General features: G+C 33.2%; 1 protein-coding gene across 2 annotated transcripts; it reads right to left on the bottom strand.

The window, feature by feature from the left end:
• Positions 1–8,330: 8,330 nt before the first annotated feature.
• On the bottom strand, positions 8,331–11,091 carry LOC129301860 (uncharacterized). 2 transcript variants are annotated; one of them, XM_054940473.1, is made up of 3 exons: positions 10,428–11,091; positions 8,677–8,855; positions 8,331–8,594 (listed from the first exon to the last, which is right to left on the bottom strand). In XM_054940473.1, exons 1-3 carry the CDS (start codon positions 10,826–10,828, stop codon positions 8,572–8,574), a joined length of 603 nt encoding a protein of 200 aa, XP_054796448.1. In that variant the 5' UTR covers positions 10,829–11,091; the 3' UTR covers positions 8,331–8,571. The 2 variants fall into 2 exon arrangements, with proteins under 2 accessions (XP_054796448.1, XP_054796447.1); XM_054940472.1 differs by having other exon boundaries at positions 8,331–8,855; positions 10,428–11,088.
• Between the last annotated feature and the right edge of the window lie 9,958 nt (positions 11,092–21,049).

Genomic DNA, 21,049 nt, shown 5'->3' with positions numbered 1-21,049 from the left:
CACCACACCTCCCTAGGGTAGATTCCCTGACGTCCTGTTTGAATCTTTCGGCCACTTCCCTCTTGCATTCATAGACAAAAAGGAACCAAACACTACAAGTCTACGACACAAGTTTGTCTTAGTTGCTTCGTATATATTCGTCAAATTAAGCAATCTTACAGTTATCAATATTAAGACTTTCGTAATGGTGCTGAAAATGCAAGAGAGGAAAATTCTATGCATTGGATGACTTTTAGAAGGAACTTAATTAGGAATTTTGTATGGAAAGGCATTTTATGTGAATGGCTTCCTCAGAGCCGCACGGAATTGACGCATCCACGTCAGCTCACATAATATTACTGCTGGGAGAGAAGACAGAGATTAATTGAGTGTACAGCACCGAATTGGAATCCAGTTGTGATTATTTTGGCAAATGCGATAGCTGTGAATGAAGAGTGATTAGGGCAGGGGGAAATGATGAATGATGATAAAGCTAATGAATAATTACGCCTGAAATGGATGGAAGTCGACGGGAGTTTGGATCCCACGTGCCAGACACGTGAAGGAAGAAGATTCAAATGCACGTAACGCTAGAGGAACCAGCGCTGATAGCGGCGACTTAGTCGGACCAACGCCTACACTCACTCACTCATAGGATTCTAATCCCAACCTCATCCAATGTTCCAACTTTTTCACTTCACCACACAACAACAGAACACAAACTCTAAGAAGAAAGCAGAGTAAAAAACTGAAGCTTCGGTAGTAATAGAGATGTGTGACTCTGCCATTGCGAGTGAGTCTTATGAGCGAAGGAGGTCGGCAGAAGAAGCTGATCTTCTTTCACGTAGCAGGAAGAAAGTTCGTAAGAAAGGCGATGAGGAAAAACTGAACATGGATACAAACGATGGTAAAAAAGATACAATCCCATACAGAGATAAGGTGCTAAAACTCCCAACCGATGGGATTAGTAGTCAGAACAAAGGAAAAGCAGCCATGGAAGATGCCTGGAAAGTGTATATTGATGTATTGAAGTGCTTTTTCAGCGAGTCTACACCTAACCATAGCCATGGCAACAGCAATAGGGGCCAATATCGCAAGCATGATAACCTATGTCCATCACTACAGATTACACAGGCTCAATATGAGGCCTGGTGTGAACCTTGGAAGAAATATCTAATTATAAAAACACTAAGGATGAGTATGTCTATATACAAGCTTCATCCGAAACTAGAAAACATTTGGAAAACACAGCATAAATTTAAACTACTTGGTCTTGAAAATGATTATTTCATTGCCTTATTTGAGGCTAATGATGACGTAAAGTACGTGTATCAAGAGGGACCATGGAGGGTTGCAGATCATTACATCTTAGTTCAATGTTGGAGGCCAAACTTTGATCTTTAGAATGTCAATGCTCACCAGAAGATTGCAGCGTGGGTCCGAATCCGAATAGTACCTATTGAGTTCTATAATCAGGAATCTTTGTGGGCACCTTGGGTCAATGATAGGTAGAACATTAAAGGTTGATTTAGCCACGTCCATGAGATCCTATGGCCGACTTGCGGGAGTTTTGTATGGAGCTAGATCTACATCTCCAGCTTTTGCCAACACTTGAGATTTTTGGCCAAACCTTGTTACTTGAATATGAAGGATTACATCTAGTATGTCTTATTTGTGGTATTTTTGGTCATCACAAGGATATATGTCCTGAGCTTATGTAAGGAAAGTATGAAGTTGAAGGTATAGAAAGAGACAGAAGGTTTAGGAGGCAACCCAGAATGCTTAAGCGACTATGATAGTGATGAATACGGAGGTTATAATAGATAAGCCTGATCAAAGCACTCATCGGGAGAACCATGCTGAGTTAAGGAAGAGAACTCGAGAAGAGCAACAATGTCAGAATAATCCTAGACATGTTCATGGTGGAATGCCGCCACCAACGTCGGAATTTGGCTCGAAAAATCTTGTTAAATGGCCAATACAACGGCGTGCTAATGCCGCAGGTCCCGTAAATCTAGTGCCAATGTGGCATGGGCAAGAAAAAGGAAAATCTGGAGGAAATTGTAATCGAGATCCGTGCGAGAACAAACGATCAACTGATAAAGACTCAGAAGGAAAGAAACAGATTGCTGCAGAGTTGGTCATGAGTGAGAAGATTTTGGCTGATAAGGTAAGATACCTACCAGGATGGACGAAGGAAAATTGCGCCACTAAAACTGATTCACCTTTCAAAAAATCTGGGAGTAAATCCTGAAATCGTAAGGGACAAATTGGAGATCGTCGGTTTGGCAAGGAGGTTAGCAATCAAAGGGCCCAGGTTCGTGTGGCATTTAAAGGAGAGCCAAGTTTGATTAATATGACAAGAAAAGAAAACCTCATTGACATGAGAAGTGGGCGACCGAAGGGCCCAATCCAACAGGTAAGGCTTTTAACATTGACATGTTTTAAAAATCACTAACCCTTTTGAATCTTTGGACTAGCTAGGGGATTCAGTGTTGGATGGGCTTGAGAGTGATCCACATCACGTGCTTAATGATAAAATAGGCCATGAATGAGATGGGCCAGGTGGAATAACGATCCATGGTTAAAAAGAAAATGGGCTTATAATGATGGAGCAGAATAGGAGTGCTTTTTAGGATGGCAATGGCTTAGAGCCTCTCGATGAAGATCATATTCATCCAAAATCAACACCTAGTCTTGATTAGGTGTTGATTTTGCCTCACATGCTAATGCTTTGAAAGCCTAGGGAAACAGTGTGGGAAGTAATTTTATGACTTGCAAAGAGAATTTGAGGGCATTTCATCCCCTCCCCTTTCTTTAATTGTTTTTTATGAATTGTCTCGCCTACAATTCTCATGGAACAAGATCAAAAACATTTCCAAATTTGATCAGGAATATTCAGAACTTTTACAAAGATGACATGGTTGTTATTTTAAAAACCCGATGTAGTAGTATTAAAGCCCAACAAATTATTGATAAATTAAACTTTCATGGTAGCTACATGGTTGATGTTATTAGTTACAGTGGAGGGATTTGGTTTCTTTGGAAGGATACTATTAAGATTATTAATATAATTGAAACTACTAATTACTTTGTTCATCTTTCTTTTGAAGATTCAAGAGGACAAGTGGGTTTCACAACTCTTATTTATGCTAGTCCAAATACTATTAGAAGGAGATCTCTCTGGGCTGAGTTAGTGCACATAAGTGAACATATTTGTGGCCCTTGGTTTCTTGCAGGAGATTTTAATGCTACTTCTCTTTTTTATGAGATTGAATGCCCCCTTTAGTACTACTACTAATAAAGATTTTTGCTAATGGCTTGAATAAATGAATCTGAATGATGTTAGCTTTAATGGTCCAAAATTCACATGAAAGAGAAGAACTATCAAGGCTCGGTTGGATTTAGTGCTTGCTAATACTGCATTTCTTACTACTTTCCTGGATGCTTTGGTTATGCATCTCCCTTTTTACAAATCTGACCACAGGCCTTTATTACTCAAACTTCAAGGGGCGCAACAAATTGAAAGAGTAGGTAGGCCTTTCCGCTTTATTGCCCTATAGGTCCTTCAAGATGATTTTCCATCTTTTGTTCATAAAAGCTAGGACGATAAAACCAAATGGAACAAAAATACTCAAGATTTTGCTGAGGCTTGTTTTAAATAGAATAAGGAAGTTTTTGAATTTCGAAGCTCAAAAAAGAAGACTTCTTGGTAGATTGGATGGGATAACAAGGAAGCTGACTTTTTGTGGGTAAAATAGTGAGTAGGAAAGCCTTCAACATAGTCTCTGGCTTGAGCTTGAAGAAGTTATGACTCAAGAGAATTTTCTATGGGCTCAAAAAGCTTGTTAAGATTAGGGCATTCACGGAGACAAATACTAAATTTTTCCACCAAGTGGCAAATGGTAGAAGAAAACATAATAGAGTGAACACCATTTGCAATGAAGTTGGGGAATGGGTTTATGATACTGGTGATATTAAACCCATGGCCACTTCTTTCTTCTCATCACTCTTTTATGAAGCTATCAAGAATAGAGATAAGATGAATTGTCTTAAAACATTTTCGCTGATTGATGCTAATATGATTAGACATTTTAATGAAGATGTGTCTGAGTTGGAGATAAAAATGCTTTATTTGATATAGGTGCCTTGAAAGCTCCAGGACTATATGAACTGAATGCCCTTTTATTTCAAAGTTAATGGGAGCATGTTAGGGAGTCTGTTGTGTGTATGATTAAACATCTTTTTGATAATCCTTCTAGTATAGATTCTGTTAATGGTACTCTTATTGTCCTTATTTCTAAAACTGATCACCCTGACACTTTTAGAGATCTTTGTCCCATAAGTCTTTGTAATGTGATCTATAAAGTAGTCACAAAAATTATTACAAAGAGGATGAAAAGTTTCCTTCCTAATATCATTAGTCTTAATCAATGTAGCTTTGTGCTTGGGAGATAAAGCTCAAACAATATTATTGTGGCACAGGAAATTATCCATATTATGAGAAACATGAAAAAGGAGAAAAGTTTCATGGCAATTAAAATTAATATGGAAAAAGCCTATGTTAGGGTAAATTGCAACTTCTTAAGGAATTGTCTTTTGAAACTTCAACTCCCACATTAGATGATCAAAGTTTTTGGACTTGTGCAATGACTTCTTCTATGCAATTACTTTAGAATGGTGGCTAAGTGGATCCTTTTACTCCCTCTTATGGAGTTCGGTAAGGAAACCCCATTTCACCATACCTTTTTGTTATTTGCATGGAGAAGCTCACCTAGTTAATCCAACAAAAGATAGATAATCGCAAATGGAAACTAGTTAGACTTTGTAAGGATGGCCCTCCCATCTCTCATTTACTTTTTGTTGATGATATTGTTTTTTTTGCAGAAGTTTTTCTTGAATAGGTTGATGTGGTTAATGAATGTTTAACCAAATTTTGTGAAAGCTCAGGATTAAGGTTAATGTTGCGAAGACTACAGTGTTTTTTTCATCAATTGTCCATTATCATCAAAGTATAGAACTCAGCAATGCTCTTGGCTTTACTTGTATTATGGATCTCAAGAAATATCTGGGCATTCCTCTTCTTCATAAATAAGTTGATGAGGATACTTTTAAGGACGTGATTGATAAGGTGAAAAAGAGACTCACTAATTGGAAGGCTCACTCACTTGCGCTTGCAGGAGACACCACTCTGATTAATTGTATCACTTTGAGTATTCCTACATACACTATGCAAAGGGCTAATATTCTCGCTATAACTTGTGAGGAGTTGGAAAGAAATAATCAAAATTTCTTATAAGGTACCATTAGTAAAAAGAGGAAGATTCACCTAGTTGCTGGGGATAAGGTTTATAGACCCAAAACTCAAGGTGGTTTAGGAATTAGACACACTCATCTTCAGAATCAAGCTTTCCAAATGAACCTGGGGTGGGGTCTCATTAAACGCTATGATGACCTCTGAGTTCAAGTGATCAGAAGCAAATACCAGTGTGGATTGAATCTTCTTCCTTAAATTTATAAAATTTTATAAATATTGTTAAAATATCAAGTATTTTATTTAAAACATTACACCACTTAATTTAATATTTTAATATTTTTTATATATCATAATTTTGTATTAAAAATGAAAGGAATGGACTTTAAAATTAATAAAGAAATTTTTTCTTCTCATCTCTCCATTTTTCTCTTGTTAAGTAACTTTTTTGTAGCACATTAATGGAATAAATGATATCTTTTAAATTAACATTTTTTGCATATTGTTAGTTCTAATTTGTCATGTTTTTTCTTTCACTCCTAACACTACAATATACAGAGAATATTAAATCTAGGTAATGTAATATTTTGGAGAAAGATCATTAGTTGACTAAAAAAATTATAAAAAATGACCTAAAATTTAAGAAATTTAGCCAATATTAAAAATATGAATAAGTTCTAATAGGCACAAAAGATATAAAGATTTGGACACTGTCTCAGAGAGAGAATCGATATATAAAAAATAAACCATCATTTATAAATTTATAAAATGTTAGTTTGAGTTGTTAATATTTAAAAAGTGATTTGTAAATTTTGAATGCATATTTATAAATAATAATATTTAAATTATTAAATATGAAAGTATTTAATATTTTGCCAATATTTATTAAATTTTATTTTAATAAGACTTTAAGGTACTCAATGCTCCTAAAAAAAACTTTAGGGTGCCCAACGCTTTTAAAAAAAATTTATGAATAAATTAGTATCAAAAGATATAATCAAAGTGTGCATGGATCTCACTCACATTCACTTCAATAAATAATAAAAAAAAAATTAATAGCCTCCTAATAGAAATGTGTTTTTGGACCTTGAAAAAACATTTTAGAAAAAAAAAATTATCACACTTAAAAATATAAAATACCCTACACTCTTAAAAAAATAAATACAAGAACAAAATTAACTCTTAATTTAAGAGAAAAAGAATATAGGAGGGCAAGGTTGCAATAATGAGTTTGGAAGATGCGAGTCTAAGTTTGAAGGAATCTGGAGATGGATGACATGACAGACGAACCAAAATGGGGCTAAAATTAATGACAACTGTTTTTTATTGGTTCTGATGTGTGATCATTGGGCCTTAGGGCCCATCGTCTTGCCCCCCAAATAAAAAATAAAATTAAAGAAGCTTGAGAGTTGAGACACTGGGGACAACTCAAGACTTCTATTGCTTGTGTCATCCAAAGTAGCGAAAATGGGTCTGTTACTCCATGAGAGAACATGGGATTTCTTTTTTTGAATTTCAAAGGCAAGCCTAAGCTTGAGGATTAAAGGGGTTACAGAAAAGCAATGTAGTCTCCTAACCAAAAGCTAGTGCATAAGTGCAATCAAAAGGAGCAACACTGAAACAGGAATGAGGTGGATATTAGTCCTTGATTCACGAGCTGTTTTTGCCAAAAAAATCTGCACATTTGATGCTGTCTCTGTGAGCATGATTTATTTCAATCTCCCAGCCACTATAAATGAGATCTCTTGGATCCATAATCACATGTCTAAATTGATTATCTGAACCGCAATCACGAAATAGAAGATTCAAAGCTTCCAATGCGTCTGAGAAGCCTCTTTGTTTGCATGATTCCAAACCTGTCTTAATTGCTGTAATATCTGCAATTGATATAGCTGAAGAATCTAGACTGCATTTGAAGCCTAGGAGCCATTCTCCCTCGCCATTCCTAATCACCCCTCGCATGCCGAGTGATGGGATTCCAGTATAGCATCCAAGGCAGCTTAGGTTTCAAAGGATAAAGACAATAAAAGTTACTGTAGGCTATGGAATCGAGGTTGTAAAATTTAAAAATTGCAAGACTAGATTATATTCTGATTGAAGAAAAGGGATGATTTAATCTTTTTAAGTTTAAATTATTTTCATTTCCCACCTTTTTTAAATTTTAGCAAATATCACTTACAAAAATATTTTGATTGGTTTAATAGAACATCCTGTTTTTAACTTATCTCATTGCGATTTTAATTATTAAACTTTTAAACTAACGTAATGAATAAATCAATTTTTCAATACCTTAATTAAAACTCTTCTATACGCTGGTAAAAAAAAAAAAAAATCTCTTCTATTCAGGGTTTAGTAGAGTTTAAAGGTGTGTACCATCTTGCCTGCCTCCTAAGAAAAGTACTCCTTTGATCTGGTGTAACATTAGATTAGTAACATCACATCACATCACAGAAGCGTGGCATACTTGAGATTGCCACAAAAGACTACTTTAAAGACTTGTTACTTTTTAAAACATTAATTTGTATTTAGGTGAAGGTATATTTTTACCTTTAAAATATTTTTTATGAAACACTTAATATCTCAACATTTTTATTAAAATAATTTTATTCTTAACATTATCAAAAAAAAAACGTCCTTTTTGGCAGATTTTTTAACTATCAATGTTTAAAGTCAATGTCAAAAATTTAACAGAAAAAATAAAAATGTTCTGTTTTGATAATATGAGGGACAAAATTGTTTTAACAAAGATGTTAAGAAGCTGAGTGTTACTCAAAAAATATTTTAAGAACAAAAATGCATTTTCACCTTTTGTATTTTCATTTAGTTTTCAGCAATTAAAGTTCAGTATGCATTTAAATTAAAGGACAGATATAGTTCACTGAAACTCGTTCATAAAAAAACTCATTCTAAAATGTGAAGCAAGGAAATTTGCTTTTCGACCTCTTGATCCCAATAACTAAAATTAATATCATTGATTTATCTCCCTAATATATATACCAATATAAATACAGGCTCGCATAATATAATATTTTCCCTCACATGTTCCAGCTTGTCCGTTGAACGCAAATTCTACATGTAGGAGTATCAGAAGGGAAAATGAGAAGTTTACAACGTAATATAGATTCAGCCATTCAAGCAAGGAAACAAGGATTGGCAGTGCGTGGTACTCTTTTAGGCTGTCCCAAAATAAGATCAACAACAGTACAACAAAAATTATACAATATTCAGTCGTGCTGGGTCTGATATGCACATCACGTATGTAACGCAGCTTCAATAAAGCATGGATGAGTCACAGATACTGAGAATGTTACCAGTTTCAAGGGTCATGTGGTCGTCTGTTAACCCTCAAAGCCTAACTTACCTGCTTCATCCAAAAGTTGCAGGATCTCATGAGGGTACATTGAAGTGAAAAAGCCAAGATATGACAAAGGCAAAGACCATACAGGCTAGCAGGAAATTCAAGAATCTGTGGCCCCTCCAGAAACTTCGATTTTCAGCATGGGACGCAGGTCCAGTAGGGGGTGCCATGGTGGCATCGTTTGCCTCGTTCCACTGTTCAACTGTTTCAACTTCAAAAGCTCCAGTTACATTGTGCGCAATTGATCCACAGATTTCACAGGTTCTGGTAGCCATGCAAATAAAGTAATTAATGCAATAACATTTACAGCATTTCTTCGAGACAAGTTTTCCAGTAGTTTCATCTGAAAAATCAATTTCCAATAAGATGCTTTGCATCCCAGATTCAGATGAATTAGTCCAAATTTTAGATTATGTAATCCAAAAACCTTTTTTCAAAGAATTTCAAAAGCTTTGCTTAACTTCACTAGGACATAAACTTTATCATAAGCCAGCTTGTGCATGATAGTTGTGCCAGAAAACTATTGCTAAACTATTGAACAACTGATACAAGATATCAGACTTGCCACTAACCCTTCCAGCCCAAAAAAAAAAAAAATCATTCTCAAAGTTTAGTGGAAGGACTATACATTACAAAGATAAGACAAGCCTTAGGCTTTTCTTGAAAAAAGTGAGATTTATGGTCAGTAGCATCTTGAATTAAAATGACAGATTGAAAAGTATCTTCTAGGATTCTAACCACAAATTGGATGAATTAACATGGCAAATCACGAATATAGAAAACTCCAGGACAAAGATAATGTTAAATCCAAAACTTCAGACTTGTAAAAAGATTAATAAATGAAGTGGTCACATGTAGTCAAGGGATTTCAAATTACAATCAGAGTCAGAGTGGCTTGGCATTATAGGACAATTTTTTGCAATGCCTCCTTCACACGAAAGCATCCACAATAAATAAACATATTTGTGACTGAATTATTTCTACAACCACCCATTGGAGTAACAACCCTCCAGGCTTGCGGTAGGAAATCAATTTAAGAGCTCATGTAAAGGATTCCTATACTAATTGAGTTCCTAGGTCATGGTTATAATTGCAAGTTTTTTCACGAGACCAGAGAACCATATATGATATTCCCACGAATTTCTCTTTTTCGGTGGCTCACCCAAGATTCACTCCCAAATAGTTGGTTTTTAAGCCAGTGCCAGTCACAAGATGGAGCGACAGGTGAACATAGAACTTCATGAGATGCAGGTAAATCACAAAACTCCATTATGTACGGCACACCAAGCCATAATTTTACTTGAAGGAAGACAGCAAGGATATAATCGATTAAGCCAATGCACAAACTTGAACATCACAGCAACCACCATGAAGGTTGACTCAAATATAACAAGTCAACCTGCATAACAGTCGAAAACCAATTTGTTAGGCAGAAACATGATATGCATATTTGGACCTGCAGACAAGTTATTTGTAGCCATAACATCCTCTTTGCCAGGTAATAACACATTTCATGTGCTCTTAGTTACATCTCCGATGATGTAGCTCGATCCATTTTTCACTTGCTCCCAGCGATTTTTTCCCCCCAAATTCAAGTTAATTCACGATAAGTACGGTCCTTTAGCCCGCATTATTTCACCGCCTTTTGGGGACATATGTCAAACGGTAAGCAGAAATTAATCAATTCTAAATCCAAATGATCCAGATTTAACAGCAACAATCTGAGAATCAGAGTGCCGAAGCCATTCTCACAAATTCCCAACACCAAGAGCATAGGTCAGCGGGGTACACCAGATTTAATGAACAACATATAAGACTGTTTCACGAGGTACTTACTTGTTTCCCTTGATCTTGAACCAAGCCTCGGCACATTGCTTGTGAGCTGCAACCAAATCGTCCTTGCAAGAACATCCTAGCTCAATGCTCCCAGATTCATGATTAGTCATGTCCATACTAAGATGACAAATCCTGCAATCCCTCTTCACCGTACCCGAATGTACCTTCACTTCCGTCGCCGCATTCCCCAAATCCACCTCAACCGAACTCTCCGATGCAGGGGATCCCTTGTCTTTTTCCGACACTCTCACAATCTCGGCACCAGAAGCCTCGTGGGAGGACCTTTGCTCCTTGTCTGCACCATCGGCAGCGTCTGGATGCCCGCCACCTCCACCGTCGGAGCTGCTACGCCGACGACAATTGTCTATATCAACAACATGAGACTTCTCCGTGATCATCATTCTGAAAACACGAGCTGAGAATCTTCATGAAACGAACCAGTCAGCGATGACTAACACCCGCCACCACCAAGGTTGAAGAGAAGGTCGGAGATTTTTTCCTCGAGTTCCAGTGGGGCAGGAGGAGTGATGTGCATTTGTTTAGGGTGTTAAGCTACACGCTACTCTCGTGCGGTAGGTGACCTCTCTCTTCTGAGTCACTCTGTCCGTAACAACTAACCAGGCTCAAATGAGTGAGAGAGAGAGAGAGAGATCTTGTACGAGAAACATCATTAGGATCTGCCCTTAAGCATTCTGATGTCTGATGGGGTAAAAAGAATAGCTAAAAATTTTCCCCATTCTTCTTATTTTAAAAGTAAAGTTTTATCCTTGGGAATTGGGAGGATTAATTAGCGCATCCCACTGTTATTTTAATTAAAAAAAATGATGTGCTGCTACAGTAACAGTCTAAGTGAGTCGTGATTGCTTGTGAATTGTGATGTGGGGCTGGGCTGCCAAAAGAGGGAATAGGAAATTGAAAGGAGAAGGAAAAAGGAAAAGATGGATTAATGAGAAAGAATATGTAGGGGGAAGCTTATGATTGAGGTTACCTAAAAAGCGAGTTCTTTGGCGACAGAAATATTATGAAAAGCAGGAAATTCTTTGTCAATTTTATTGCTTTTCTCATGAGCACTGTTGAATTCCCACCGGCAGCCTTATCTTGCATTGACGTATTTGCAGTGGCAGCCATCAAACAAAGCATTGGAGTAAATACAGTGAGTGCCTCTGTTTTGTGGCCAAAGAGTCAATCTGGTCCTTGCATTTTGACAGAGGAGCAGACCAATAAAAGCAAGGGATCGCTTGACTTCTCAACGCGATTATATTGGAGTATAATACACATGACATTACTCTGATTTCATTTACAATTTAGTCTCAGTATATTTCATCAGAATTAAAAAAAATTATCAATCTTATTAATTTTATTTTAAAATTTAATAAATTTTTACTTTTATTTTTAATAAATATTTTTAAATTTAATTATTAATATTCTTATTTAAAACATTTAATAAAAATAAAAATATATAAAAAAGTATTGAAAATTAATAAATACATTATAAATAGAATTAAATTTTATTTTTCTTTCTATTTTATAAATTAGATTAGAAAAGTATTTTGATATTTTCTCTTCTCTTCTGACCATTTGGAAAAATGACGCTTCATGTGTTTTTTTGGGTTTGGTGAAGCAGGCGCGAGTAAATGGACGATCTATTGTGTGCTGAGATAGAAGAAAGGGTTTGTCCAAAGAATAAAAGAGAAGGGGGAAGTGAGAGACGGAGGTGGCTGAAGCAGAAGGAGGGTGGATGGGAAAATCGAGAAGGAGATTCCTGACAGGCAGGCCTCGGGAGAGGGTTTCCAATGAGCCCAATGAAACATGGAGCCACAATTCTCGCCTCCAATCAGTCAGAAACTAGCAGAATCCATCAATCTTGTGCAGCTACATGCCTTCATAATGTCTAGGGTTTGTTTCGTTTCCAACTTGCCAAGACTTCTGTTTTGTGTTTTGTTTGATCAAAGCACATATACCAGGCGTTAGTTGACCCGGTTTCATAAAAATCAATAAAATAAAAATTAATTATAGTAATAAAATTTATGTTCAAATATATTTTTTAAAAGATCCATTTAATAAATTAAAAATTATTTAAATAATATGTAACAATAAATATTTTTAAGTGTGTAATTAACAAAAATGGTAATATTTTACTATAAAGATAGTATAATTTGTAGTCCTTAAATTTTTTTTAATTATCAATTTATTTCTTTAACTCTGATCTAATACAATTATGCTCTTATAATTTATTGAATTACAGATAAAGTTAATAATATAAATCAACCTACAAGATGTGAGTTGGCATAACTTGCATCCTAATGAGTTGTATTTGTGTCGGTTGGCAGGTTGGCTTGCCAACCTGCTAGTAAAACATGTTTTTTTAATTTTTAAAAATTATAAATTTGCCTTTGTTCAAAATTTTTTGATGGTAAAAAAAATCATATTTTTTCATTAAAAACTAATTATCTAAATAACAATAAAAATTATTAAAAAACATAATATAAATTTAAAATATATTAATACAATCCAAAGTAAATATCTCCCCCATCACAAACAAGTATAATGAAAAGTTTAAATCACAATCTAAAGCTTGAAATGTTGAGGAGGATGACGATAATGACATAGGCACATTAGAACTTTATGCACATTCTCTTCTAACACTACTATTAGTAGCTTAAAATGATAATGATCCCACATCTTTATTTTTTTGGTAAACAAATGATCTCATGTCTTTATAATCACTTAACAAATAATATATAAATAATTTTTTCATTTTTCTTTTATTATCTTTAGATCAAAATTTTCAACAACTCTCTAATTTGATATTTTATAAATATTTTACTATAATTTTACATAAAAATATATAAGTAAAATTAAAGTGTTGAAATTTTATTTGAATAGCTTAAAAGTATGATGAAAGTTTGAAAAAATAAAATTATTTTATAAAATGTTTTAATAATAGTTTACAATTTTAATTAAATTAAATAGATCAAATTTTGACAATTTAAATTTATTTATGTATTTTAATAGAAATTATAATAGTAATTTTATAAAATATTAAATCATAAGAGAAGATTTTATATATATATATATATATATAGAATAGGAAGAAACACAATTAAGCTACTTTGTAGAGTATTAAATTCTTGATTGCATGTAACACATGCATGATACTATGTGGAGGAGATTAAGTAAACACAGGAATCTCCAAGATACTGGTCCTCAATGCCTAATGTAACATCCTAAAATTAAATTCAAGAATAAATTAATTAATTAGGTGATGTAATTAATTAATTATGGCGATTAGGAGTTGACTGTTGGGCCCGAGAGAGACTACTTGGGCCTGTAGGACACTTTAAGGAAGTCAAAATAAGGTTAAAAAGAGTTTTGGATTGTTCTAGGCCTAATGTTTCGGGTTTAAGTGGAGTTGTCAGTTTTGGGCTATTTACTATTGTGAATGGCATAGCTTGTCATGGTGAACGTGATATAATTTAAGAGGAGGTTTCTAATCTCTGCTAGGCTTTGTTGATGGTGAAGTTTTAGGAGTATTTTAGGGTTTTTACATCTTGGGTAAGCTTTTTATTTCAATATCCTTGCTCCTCTCTATTTCTTCTTAGTGTTATTTGGGATTGTTGAGGGTTGTCCGAAAATGACTATATGAATGAGACATCTAATGACTTTAAAAGAGTTTGAGGGTGCTCATAAATATAACTAATGAATAGGTTTAGTTAGTGAGTATAATTAAGCATCATTATTAGGGGGTTAAAGTGTTAACCCCAATATTTAATAATTAAATTAAATTTTATAAGCGTCGGTGATGGTTAAGTATAGTGAGAGTTAGATGAATTAATATAAATCATTTTTTGGGCTAAATATGCTTAATCATGCCTAACGAAGGGTTTAGACCTTAATCACATTTAACGATTAATTGATGATAATTAAACATTAATGAATGACTGGTTAGCTTCTACCTATAGATTTAAATTAAAGCTCATTAAATGGATGAAAAGCTTCTCTCGGGGGCCAGATTGTCTACTCTCAAAAATGATAGAGACTTTAGCGTAAAGGTAACCAAACATAGTATTTTATTTAGTGAATAAATGAAAAATTATTGCAGAATAACTATGTATCAAGTTTTGGTTAACTACTGTGAAGAGCCTTGGGGGAAAAAAAGCAAGGTTGAATGCGAATGATAAGAATTTCATGTTTTGTATTTGGCTAATGAAGGTAAAGAGGAATGTTGATATATTTAAGTGTAAACTTGATACGTTTAAAATTGCTTAGCATTAATGTTGTGTTAAGTGAAAGAGTCCATGAAGGAATTGTTTTTAAATAAATTTAGGAAGTATGACATTATCCATATTTCTTAACGCTGAAAGATTCGATGTTTACTTGGTTGAGAATTATATGTTCATACTCATTGCTAGTGCTATCAATTATTATAATGGAATTGGGAATGTGAATTGTCCTATAAATAGAAATTTAATTATTGTATATCATTATACATGCAACTGTGTTTAATTGTTATGTAATTAATGACATAAAATGAGTAGCGTGGGTTTATTGTGAGTCTATGAATCGTGAATTATTGTTAAATGATAACCATGCTTAGTAGAGATGAAACGCTTAATGGCCATGTTTAGTTGAATGCTATGTGTTATGAAATATGAAATTTGGGACTGGATAGGCTATGAATTGCTAGTGTCAATATGTTAGATGTATGCATAGATTGGTTGAATGTGTGGTCACCATGAATATAAGGTTATTGAGAAAATTATAGTGGCATAAGTTGTGATAACATGCAAGTCCTGTTACATATGATGAAATGGACTAATGTGAGTGTAATAAGTGGGAGTTCACTTTAGAGTAGTAAAAGGCTATATTAGTAAAATTCACATGGTGTAGCCTTTACTAAGTTTGCATACAATGGTTAGCATATTACATTACTAATATGCTTAATATTACTAATAACTTTAGGGTGTGACATACGTTGGGCATAGTGCTCAGTATTACTGATTTTGGACTAGATGATGTGGTTTAGGCAATATACGACATCATGAAATTCAAGTAAGGGCAACCCATGGTGCAATAGTGAGTGTAGGAATATTGGCTAAGTAATCCCTTACAATTGAAGAGCGAAGCTAGTCCAATCACATGTACTAGACCTATATGTTTTAATGACATATAGATTTGGTCAAATGATACATGGAGGGATATAAGGTGGTTACATTAATTACGAAAGCATTATGACACAATTATTTATAATTTTATAAGAATTTGAGTCATGTGATGAATTGCTTATTGTTATCATGATCGTTGCATGTGTAAATGTTCTTATGAGGAGGTAAGCACTTTAGCCAAAGTGAAAAGGCTTACATAAGTTACCATTTTGAAAAATAGAAGCTATCAATGAGTTTGTGTTACTTATTGATAAGTTTGTAGACGCTTTATTATGCCATATGGCTTGTCTATGAATTGAGTTGTTTGGTTGTTAAGATTTTTATATCTCAATTGTATTGGTCGTACCTTTCAAGCGTTCATAAGCAAAAAAGGAAGGCACTATATGAGCGAAGGACTAAGATATTCATGTAAGGAGCCTTTAGTTTGTCTCATGTAAGTTAAAATGCATGCTTGCCAACATTAAGATGTTCACAAGGTTTAGTAGCATTAATTGCATACTTAAAGTATTATGTTAGGGTTGATTAGACTACCAAGCAGAGGTTGGATTATGGTATCTCTAATTATAATGAAATTGACCTACTGTTATCAATTTACTGTGATGGTAAGATGAGTCAAGAATGCTACGGGTTGAGTTTTGAGTGGAGGTACTTGCATGTGTAAATAGGGTTGAATCACCCTCATTGGCATTAAGTATTTTAGGATTCTTATCTGGTACCAAAATGGGTTGTAGAAGGTGTCAGTAATGGAATAATTTAATCATATGTATGTGAACATTTGGATCACCTTAAGTAAAAGTCCAAGTGATTAGTAATGTGAATTAAAGTTAAATGTCCTCTCTATTTTCTATGTTACAAATGTGGGTTCATCATGGCAAATAATGGGGGTGGATCACGGCAAACAATGGGGTTGGCCATTGTGAATGAGTTAAGTTTGGCTGTAGCAAGCATGTCATTAGCTGTGGTGTGTATCTCTAGTTGCCATTGGCCATGACAAGTAATTATAGTCTTCCAAAATGATTGTTTTGTCCTTTTTGGTTCTCTTCTCAATGCAAAGTTTTGTTTTTATGTTTTCGCATAATTCTTAAATACTTTGATTGTGAGAAAGCAATCAATTTTTGAGAAAATATACTTAGGTTTCTATAATTTTATTTAATTTTAAATTATATTTCTGCAGTTTATTTTATTTTAATCAAGCCTTTATAATTTCATCTATTTTTATATATATATATATATATTAACCCTTGAAGGTTACAATTAATAATGAATTATTAAATTTTACAAAACAAAAATACTTTTAGAGTTTACAAAAAAATTAATTTAATACTTTTAACCAAAATTGAAACAAGAAAATTTGATTTAATCTACTTTTTATATTTTTATTATAATTTTTTTATGAAAGTTCTACATGCATAGAAAATATTTAAAAGACAATCTAATTATATAAATTTTGAGTATTAAAAATTATGTTATTAATTCTAAATCCATATAATCATTTAATAAAAATATAAAAGTTCTTAATTTTTTTGAAAATAAAAATGTAAGGATTTTCACTTTCAGTGATTAAAAAATTTAATTGGTTAAACTATAAGGGCTCAATTAAAATAAAATAAATTATAAGGATCTAATTTAAAATTAAATAAAACTATAAGGATTTGTAGATATATTTTTCTTAAATTTTTCTTTTGAATATCTTTGGGATCTCAATTTCAAGTGTGACCTTTATATTTATAATTAGTATTAAACTTTGAAGCTATGATTGATCATTTTCTTTAAAGTTGTTGGTTAATGGAGTTTATTGAGGGTTAATGATGAAAGTTATTATACCAAACATGAGAGTTTATCAATTATAATGTTTGCTTATCAAACAGTACTAAAATGAAAAAAATATATGCGAGATAATTCGCCAACCAGCGAGTTAGCTTGCTGCGGGTTTGGATTGGATGGTAAGGGCCAAAATAATCTCACATCTAAATAAATTATAATTCTTTAATCTTACTTGCACTTTAGCAAGTTGATCTCGCTGGTTGAATCTATATTACCAACTTCAATTACATAATTATAAGAGCTTGGTTGTACCAAGTAAAAAATTAGAAAGATTGACTTGTTTCTACTCAATAAATTATATGGATAGAGTATTTTTGAGTTAAAAATCATTAATTGGATTGACAATTAAGAAAAATTTTTGTGATTAAAAATTATATTTTTCTTTAATTATATGTAATTTTCGTTATACGAAACTTGATTTATTGAAAAAACATATGAACAGTATGAAATTTAATAGGTTAATCCACGATTGGGTAACCTCCCTGCCTACATCTCTTTCTTCATTGGGCCTACTTGGGAGCCCATTGGAAACGGATCACATCGAGTACATGTGTAGCCGTGAAGGCGATCTTGGACCCGGAAGGAAAAATTCAAAGAAAAGAAAAATTACGTATCCCATTTCTTATGGTTTCATCATACAGCCTTTCTTTTCATCACACAAAAAAATAAAGAAGTTATTCTTCATCGTCTGAAAATTAATAGGAAGATTGAAATTTACTGTGCAAATTTACTTTGTACCATTTAAGTTGCTTCTTCTAATCATTTAATGTCTAAAAATGTTTTTTGATCATCATGTCGATTAACTCTCAAGTGGTAGGCGATAAAAGTTCATTGAGTCAATTAGTTGTGATTTGCTTGAACCACATCATCAATCAATCAATCAATTAAAACATAAAATCTCACGCTCATGCGTCCAACATTGTCACGACTTATGAGCGAGTCGTATTATTATAAAGAAAATAATTATTATTTAAAATTTAACTTTTTTTTTTTGTACTACTATCTCACTGAGGCAGACTTAATTAAAGACAACTCTTTCAAGGGCATTTTTTACATTTACATAAACCCAAATTCAAGACCTTGTGTTTAAGTGACCATAACTTCCTTCACTAAAATCAACACCTATTGGTTACAACTTAATCATTACATGATAATGTAAAAGGGAAAAAAATGCTTTGTATTAAGGTCAAATGATTGTAACTTATTATTTGGGCCATCAATTGTTTTTGGACAAGGATAATATTCTTTGGAGTTTGGTGCATATCAAAGGACTCAATCTCTTTTATCGTAAATCCACTTTTGACCAATAAAAGTTAGATATAATAGAAAAGATTAGTTCATAAATTAAAATTTGAATTCTTATTAGGAGAAGTGCCACATTTAGTGCCTGACACTGTTTCGAATGAGATTGTTTACAATAAGAGAATATATGCAAGGGGAAAAAAAAAATCAGAAAATACATCAGCTTCTCTTGAATTGAATTTCAACTTACTTTGAAGAATGTGGCCCCAAAAAAAAAATTTACTTTGAACAAATTGACAATGCAGAACAAAAACAAAAAAACAAAAACTACAATCCCCTCTCTCTCCCCCCGCCCCAATATATATCGACTGAGTAATTCAGATTATCCAAGAAATTTGTAAAAAGCTATTAGTTTTGAGATAAGATCTACATGTAGATTTGGAGGATGAGCATGTGTTGCTGTCAAGAGTATGTTTTGCTGTATATGGAATATATGCATCGAATAACAATATAATGTTTCAATCCATGCCTCCAACTAACATTAGGTATTCAAGCTTTTAAGCTAAGAAAGTGGCATCTTCTTTTTAGATTACTCTTTTTTCACATTCTATGCATTCATCTCTCGCATCATATTCATATTTTTTGTAACCGGAATCATGACCACAACATATAAAACCTTTTTTTATGTTCAAAGATATTTTCTCTCGTTGACAGATTGAAGAGAGGATTATTTTTAAAGAGTAAATCAATAAATAAACTCGTTTTGCGAGTGTGATTATCATCACTTAACTGGAGTTTTCCACTAAGCTCAAATTGAAAGGCGGAAAAATAGATTACACATAATCAAAACATTCAGTTATGTTATTGTCTCAAGGTTGTAATCAGAATAGTGAAGTGATCAAGTGAGAGAGAGTTCACAATTTGTGATGAGAATAATTCCTAATTTTTTCATTGAAAATTACATGAGAAAAGATTTGCAATTTAATGAATTTCTATATTAAAAATTATAAGAGTTATAAATTTTAATGATAATTAATGTATGCAAGAGAGACTGAAACTAGTTTAAAATGATAATATTGTTATATTCTCTTCCAATCTACTTTTTCTCTCGAGTACGATTTCATAGCTGAGGTCCCAATACAACTAACCAACTAAAGTGCATGGACCCTGATGAATTAATTTACGCCAGCCTTAATTGAAAGAAAAAGGAACAATAACTAACAGCAAATCCAAGAATGTAGGGTTTCCCTAATCATGCTAAGAAACTTTGGAAGAAGAAAGAAAGTTTGATTAATTATGAAACTGATGATGAGCATAAGATGAGTGTATGTTAATTAATTATATAAAACTAGGTTGGCCTATTCAAGCCGAAAGCATGTGTCAGGAAATAAAAGGTCGAAGAAGACGATCGACCCAACTTATTTAAATATGTACCAATAAAGGAATCCAATGTGACGCCCACATACTCATTCAAATGTATTATACTCATCAATTCATTCTGCAGATTCATCAGCAGCAAAAAAGAGAAGAGAGTAATTAGAAGAAGAAAAGAAGAGCGCGCGCGCATATATAAATTTTTTAAAGTGTACATGTTGAAGGTACTAAAACACATATATAGTCTTATCTTTTATTTTATCCTGCAAGTTCATTCACGCAGTTGTTGATACAGCTCTAATCATGCTAAGATAACATCCCATGTGCCTCTGGCTATATTAATGGTTCAATTATTGAAAATCCTACAAGAACCTAAACCAGATCGAAGAAGAAAGCTATAGTAATGAGACTATATTTAAGTAAGACAATCTAATAAAGCTCATAGATGCTATGAGTTTTACTTATAGAATTATATTTCTACCAGTGACTATTACTATAGTCGATAGGCTCGACGACGGAATGCACTTACCAAACCCAAAAAAAAAAAAAAAAACTTTATTGGTTACCTTTCCAATTTAAGTGACTAATGAAGTGAATCGAATTTTAAACAGCAGCAGATCACAAGGGGTCAAAGATTATATATCGCAGTAAATTTTTGCTTGAAATTAACAGTAAAATTGCAAGACTACTATTATCCAATATTTTTACTAAAATCGATTTATAGCAATTTCAAATTAACGACATCCCCACTGCTATAAATAGATGGACCATTTAGTAAAACGAGAAGTTTGTCTTCTGCTCCATGATATCGAATTTTAGGATATTGCACTCGATGGTATCAAATTATAAATCTGAAATTTAGAAGGAAAAAGAAGAAGAAACTTAAAAAGATTTGTGACAATTATTTGTACTATTGACAAGATCAAACTCAACTTCTTACTTCATGTTAATTAGCTTCACTAAATTCAAACATATCAAAAGATCCTAATGAACAAACAAATGACAGACCATGGTGAA

This window comes from Prosopis cineraria, unplaced genomic scaffold, assembly GCF_029017545.1.
Source record: "Prosopis cineraria cultivar Desert tree isolate PC_DT_omini unplaced genomic scaffold, ASM2901754v1 PC2, whole genome shotgun sequence".
In the NCBI taxonomy this organism is placed as follows: Eukaryota; Viridiplantae; Streptophyta; class Magnoliopsida; order Fabales; family Fabaceae; genus Prosopis; species Prosopis cineraria.
Note: the sequence above shows the minus strand (reverse complement) of the source record. Positions and strands in the feature narration are given on the sequence as shown.